The sequence below is a fragment of the Ixodes scapularis genome, unplaced genomic scaffold (genome assembly GCF_016920785.2).
Source record: "Ixodes scapularis isolate PalLabHiFi unplaced genomic scaffold, ASM1692078v2 PGA_scaffold4__175_contigs__length_147842914, whole genome shotgun sequence".
Lineage (NCBI taxonomy): Eukaryota > Metazoa > Arthropoda > Arachnida > Ixodida > Ixodidae > Ixodes > Ixodes scapularis.
Window position 1 is genome coordinate 98,349,866 of NW_024609879.1, and position 6,897 is coordinate 98,356,762.

Genomic DNA, 6,897 nt, shown 5'->3' on the forward strand with positions numbered 1-6,897 from the left:
GGATGACGAGACACAACTAGGTTAATTACGTCATGTAGCTCGTTTACGAAGGTGGAAGAATAATTAGGGGAACGATAGCAAGCACCAACAATAACCCTTTGCCGATTCATTTCAATAATAGCCCATACCATTTCCAAGTTGCTGGGGATATGAATACACTGGGAAGGCAATTCCTTGGAAATGGCCAAAAGAACGCCGCCGCCTCGACGCGTTGTGCGGTCGCAGCGATAGACAGAGAAACAATGTGCTGACTCGAAGATTTCATGATCGCGAAAATGAGGATGCAACCAGGTTTCAGTTAATGCTATGATATGAGCATTGCAGGTATCTATAGCTGAGGTTAGTGAATCGCGCTTATTAGTTATGCTACGAATGTTACAGAAAAGAACCGATACATCAGATACGTTAAGACCACAGCCCCTCGCGTTTCCCTATCTCTCCTCGTGTGCTGAGGTGCTCGGCTGTGGGTTATCAGGAGCGCGTTGGGGCGCAAGTTCGACTACGCTCTCGGTTGCCATGTCATACACGTATTGCTTTTTGTTTATCACGAGCTTATTGTGGCGCAGTTGGAATGTTGGTGACTGAGGTAGGTTTTCAGCAAACTCGATAAGCTTTCTTCGAGCAATACGCGTGGCGGGCGAGAAATCTTCGCTAACAGTAACGTTTATTTCCCTCAGCTTAGCGCGTGCCGAAAGGATCTTATCTTTTATTTTGTAGCCAGAAAGCTTAACTATGATGGGGCGGCATTTGTTCGGCGTGAGTGGCCCCAGACGATGGGCGCGTTCAATGGAATTTTCAGGCATGGTATCGAGTGCGTTTGTCAAAATTCTTTTCACGTGTGCCTCAGACTGCTCCCATGACTCGCGAGAGTCGGGAATGCCATAAAAGAGTAAGTTGTCACGCCGCGACCTGTCCTCCAGTTCGTCGAGGCGGGATTCCATTGAGTCATGCTGAGTGGTTAGCACTTTTACCGAGTCCTGAATTTCGACCAGGTTCGTGTTAAAATTGTCGAGTACCTTTGTTTTTTCTTCAAGGGCGTCTAGCCGTTTTTGAATGTGGCCAATTTTAGTTTCAATATTTTTTTGGCCAGTCTTTATTGATTTTACGTCAGCGACCAGCTCAACTTGACTCTGTGCCGATTGAACAGACCGTGCCTGAAGGTCTTTTAGAAGGTGAAAAAGGACAGCCATCTGTTCGGACGGCTCGTCAGGCAGAGTGTCAACCTCCAGAAGAGTCCCAGAACGAGTATGAGGGCCCGGATTCACTTCGACGTCACCGCAGCGCAATAGCAACCGAAACATCGAAAAACAATCACAGGCAATTTCACAAAGCACTCCTGGGCACGGGAGCAAGAGCAAGTAGGGGTCGTTACTTTTTTTGGCGTAAAGAGAAAATTGATTACACACCTGCAAAGCGCAGAAGCGCGGCATTAGAGCCATGTCGACGCCACTGCTCCCGTGCCCACTGGAGAAGCAGTCGCGCTGCCAGCCGTTTAAGAGGAGGGCGGGAATTGATGTCGCTGTCGATGACGCTGCGGGACCACGAACTGGTTGCAGCAGACGAGGGTGATCCGGGACAAAAGAGCTGACGACGTGCTGCTGGCCGACGCTCTCGTTAGATTGTAATCCGATGGGGTATCCGGCTGTATCGCTTGGCGAAGTTGAAGACAGGGGCAGGAAAAATGCCAGGAATGCCTGCAAAGCGCAGAAGCGCGGCATTAGAGCCATGTCGACGCCACTGCTCCCGTGCCCACTCTGTTGCCAGAAACTTTCGAATAGGACACTGAAGTAAAAATTTTTGTCAGAAAAAAATAGGTGATTACAAGCACAGAGACGTCAGAACCATTCAGCAGATTGGGGGGGGGGCGACGGCAATTTTTCGCCCCTCCCCCATATCTTTTCCATTAAATTTCTGACCTGTCGGGGGGGGGGGCAGTCTCTCCTCCTGCCCCCCTATTTCTTTGCGACGCCACTGTACAAGCAGAATGTGATTACAACCATTGTGTCTGCAGTCCACTGTATACTGGTGGTTGAGGCGACGGCCATTTGCAGCGAGAGCTATGGTAAAATGCGCCTGATTCAGCTGTAGCACTTGCTATGTATCGCGGCGATAGTTTCATTGAGTCGCCCCGCAACAGAGTAACCGTCAAAGGAAAGAAAGCCCGAGTGGCAGAGAAGGGGTGCGGCTGCACAGTTGGCAGGACTCTTCGTGGCGGTGCATTGACGGCACTTTTTAACATTTATGTTCACATACTCTTTGCATCAGCCTTGCCCGTTCGTGATAACGATGCCCTTTGCCTTTGTCTTCATGATGTAGTTTCCATATTTTGAGGGCACCTTCGGGGCCTCCTCGCCGAGTACGGGAAGCATGCCTCGCCGCGAGCTCGGCCAGGCAATGATCAGTCGGCAGTGGCCCCCAAATGCATGCTCGCTGAAACGCCGCCACCGAGACATCGGCCTTTGCGGTCCACGACATATGGATCCTTGCGTTGTTTACCAGTATTTCACTAACTCATAACTTTACTATGAGTGGTGTCTAGAGCCGCTGGTCAAATAATTGTGGGATTCCAGTTACTCCTTGAACCGCATATTTAAATTTGTTCTTCCGACACAATGGCCTTTCGCATCAAAACTTTGTCGGTGGCATATAGGAACTTTCTACTCGTAGCACACTTTATCAACGCCGAAATATCCCGTACGTGCTGGTTGAATGTCGTCATCATAAGTTTGGCACAGTTCTTCAAGTTCACATGCCAAAAACCAGGTAGTTTTGTAGAAAATATGGTGCACATCACTGCATGTCCGGGCAATTTGTGGCATCCTATGCCTTGGTAAGTGCTTCCATGTGGTGGGAAGTCAATCACCAGCATGGTGCGGGGCCCCCGTTCGTTTGCCGCCTGATAAGCAAGTTAGTTGCTTCGTTTTATATGAACCACAGGCAGTCCAAGGAGTTGTGGCTACTTTTCGATACAGTGCAGTCAAACGCACTGAAACGAAACTGTGTGTATGGGTCTTTACGCCGCTGCACTTCCATTTTGGACCGGCAGTTTGTACTTTCTTTCGTTGTCGTTCCCACTCGGCTTTGACGTCAGTGGATCATAGATGAAGGTTGCTCAAACATAAAAAGGGAGATGAATAGTTAGGTGTCTTGGCTGAATGTGCCTTAAGCAATTTCGACAAAAGGCAGCAAGAAGGGAGATGATTGTAAGGATTGCAAAAGAAAAAAAAAGCTTTGATGCTGACTGCATGCCACGTTGGCGGTGACATCGCTCAGGCTTGTACAAATGCAATGGTGCGCGAGGCAAACACCTTTTTTTGCGGGTGCGGTCCTTACACGTGTTTATTACAGTAATGACTTTCATTTTTACTTAGCTGAGTGTAAAAGTCGTTGCATTTTTTTATGATGCCATCATTTCTTTAGTTTTGCATGTTGCTAAATGAAATACATAATGCAGTGGAATTTTTTTGAATACTTGGAACCAGAAAGACATTGAAGAAAACTAACCAAAAAATGTTTATTGTATTTACAAAGTAAAGCTAAAACGGCAATGCCTCTTTGCCAAACTGAAGGCCCCTCCTCCCCTTTAAGGGCATTGTTGTTTTTTCCTCCCTGTTCAATATAGAAGTCTGCTGCCTTTTTCATAATTTCGGCAGCCTCACAGGCTGCCCTTGCTGCCCTTGCCTGCTCTTCCGATGCCCTTGCCTGCTCTTCCGTCGCGTTCAGTTTGGCAAGGAGGCACTGCCGTTCTAACTTTATGTTCTCGTGTTGTTGCTCCAGGATGTCTCTAAAAAATTGTTTGTCTGCAGCCCGTGTGCTGGCTGCCGAGCCTGCGGGTGGTGTGCTGGGCCTCCAGACCGGTCGTGGACGAGGTGGTCCCCGCCAGCCCAGTGGTGCCGGTCGCCCTTCAGCAGCAGCTGCTGCCTCAGGCGGTTCCCCTGCCACAACAGGAGGCCCGTCCCGACGTAGCAGCGCAGCTGCTGCACAAGGCTCCACCGGTGCCTCATCCTCGTCCAGCGGCCAGTCCGGAGGCTCGTAGTCTTGGGTGTCTTCGGATTGCGGCACCTCGAGCAAGGCGACCCCGGGGTGCACGTCGACCTCATAGATGAGGTCCCCTCCTCCCACCTCGTTGGTGGTTGGCTGCACGCTGACTGGTGCTGTGCTGGCCCTAAGGAAAATACACCAGAATGTCAGTCTTGTCCCCCTTGTACATAATTTGAGAACACTCTTATTTGTATTTCATTCATGCTTTTTGTGTGCATGTGGATCAAGCTCGACTCCTCAGCTCTCGGCCATTGCTGCTATTAGTTGTGAAAGTATGTGGGCTTTAGTAGAGCCAGTCTACAGTGCGCAGGTCAAGCCCGATCTTGGCTGTTGCGGCTATTAGTTGTGAAAGCAGCTGGCTTCATGCAGATCCAGTGTGCAGTGTTGATGCCGGCCACATATTTCTGGTTGTTTGTCCCTACAATTCTGTTTTATGTCAAAAAGACTACCATGTTGAGCAGCACATGTGCTCAGGGTGATTCCAAATTTAGTGTTAGTGTCTACTGGTCGGTGCTTAATAAATTGTACTGACTGTACACCATATTTGAACTGACTGCTCAGGATTACTTCTGATTATTTTTATTTATCAATACTGTTCACCCTTTCAGGGTAATTTTATTCCAGAAAAGACATTCCTCATGGTATGCAATGTGCATGTTGGAAGTGTTGCAAAAGCTTGACGTCAGCATATGCTTAGCAGCTGCGAACTCAGCTGTGACAGTGAATGCTACCTACAAAATGAGCGAGATTTCAGAGCACTAATGTCGCACAAATATGTTTATGTAACAGACTGTCTCAGCTTTGTGCCTTCATTCATTTGACTTGCAATTTCAATACAACGGACCTGAAGCAAATGAGGTCCAAGCTTTGTGTTTGTGACCTTTGGGTCTACGTAGCTGTAGAGGTTTCAACATAAAACAATATATTTGTTTTGCTGTTTGTCATAGTTCGGCTTGACTTCATAAAAGTCTAGCCTGTATACTGTAGTCGTGCGATAATTCAAACTCTGATATTATACTTCTGGTTAATTCAAACAAATTTCCTAAGTTTGATTTCTCGTTATGTTCTTAGTGTATCCATATGCCACTTAAACCGAATGCCGTGTTTGCCTGTAATTCATATTTTTTGTTCTTGCAGCCCTTTTGTTGAGTGTGCTTCTTTCCGAGCACCGGTGCACTGCAGAGGGAACACCCATGGAGCTGTTGCTTCTCCGCAATGCACCGGCGCTCGGTGATAAGCGCACTCAACGGGACTCATGCGGAAATTTCTACAGCAGCTTGCGCAGACGCTGTGATCTGGTTTTCTTTTTTTTTTTTTTCTTTATTGGTTACAACGATGCAGCACAAAGTGCTATGTCAAGACAACACATTTGCCCAGCACTTGTGGGCGCACTAAAATTCTTTCATATTTTTAATCTCATCAAACAGGTGTGCCCAGTCAGGTGCAGTGTCTGCACTCCTGCACATCACAGATTGAACCTCCGTAACAACCTCAATGAAGTGTTTCTGCACTGATTTGATTTTGGGATCAGCATGTCGAAATTCCATACGCGTCTTCCAGACGCTAAACAACCCAAGCACCATGAACAGGTCATACGGGACCGTGTCACTCTTTTCGACTGGCAGATATCGAATAGTTTCGTGGGTCAAATCCAAATCTTTTTTGATTGTTCTTTGCAAGATGTCCCAGAAGAACACCGCGTCCCAACAATATAAGAAAACATGTTCGATGGTTTCAGAAGTCTTACATAGAAGACAATTCACACCCCAAGGAACAAAGATTCCTTTTTCTTCTAGCCACGGTTTGACTGGTAGTGTGCTGCTGTGCAACTTAAAAAAGAAAGACTTAACAGCAGGTGGGATGCACATCTTATTCACCCTACAAAGCACATCTTGTCCGGGGCATTCGCTGTATAGCGAGCGATACAGCGGTGCTGGAAACAACATTTGAACCAGGTCGCGGCTTAGCCGTTTTTTCGTGACACTTCCCCGATACTCCATTGAAAAACGTGCTTGCAAAAACACTGTTGCTTCTATCACTTCTTTCAAAAATCCCATTAGTGCCGGAGGTTCGGTCCATTCGCTGGTTACTAACATTGATGTCAGGGCGTTCGCCAGTCTTATCTGGATTACAGTGCGCAAAAAAGGGTGATTCTGATCACGCAGAAAGAAGAAGCGTAAAACGATCTTTCTGACAAAAAGGTGTGTGAGGCCCAGGCCTCCGTACTTTACCTTCCGAAAGAGGTTGTCCCTTTTCATCCTTTCCCAACTCGATTTCCAGATAAAAGTGGCGAACACCCTGTGGAATCTCAGTATGTTCATGCGTGCGCACGCAAGGACCTGCAAAACAATACCATAATTTAGCTGCCAGGAAGACATTGCACACTGTGGCTCGTGTGAATATAGAGATGTTTCGATTGGCCCAAGTGTTAGCCTTAGTCTTTAGCTCTTTCAATACTTCGATCCAGTACGGTGTGCTATTCCGGTAGTACTGCATAGGCACCCCGAGATACGTACATGGTGTGAGTTCCCAGTGTATGCCGGCAAAGTAATGAGGTTTTAACGTCCATCTACCATGCCACAGCCCACAACATTTCCCCCAGTTGATTTGGGCTCCCAAGGCTTTACAAAATTCATTCGTTAACGCAACAGCCTCCATCACACTCTTTTCATCACTGCAGAAAACGGCGACATCATCGGCATACGGCGACACTTTAATTTCAACTTCGTTTAACCTTGGTCCTTTAATGTACTTGCTGGCCGCTACTCTTAAACAGAAAGGTTCAATATACAGTGAAAACAATAAGGGTGAAAGAGGACATCCCTGTCGCACTGATGACAGGACAGCTATGCTTTT

At 47.4% G+C, this 6,897-nt stretch overlaps 1 protein-coding gene across 1 annotated transcript; it reads right to left on the reverse strand.

The window, feature by feature from the left end:
• Positions 1-602: 602 nt before the first annotated feature.
• LOC120841858 lies at positions 603-1,727 on the reverse strand (the record flags this gene model as incomplete). The annotated part of the gene is made up of 1 exon (XM_040212854.3): positions 603-1,727. A coding segment is annotated over exon 1 (1,125 nt), but the record flags the coding sequence as incomplete, so codon positions are not given.
• Between the last annotated feature and the right edge of the window lie 5,170 nt (positions 1,728-6,897).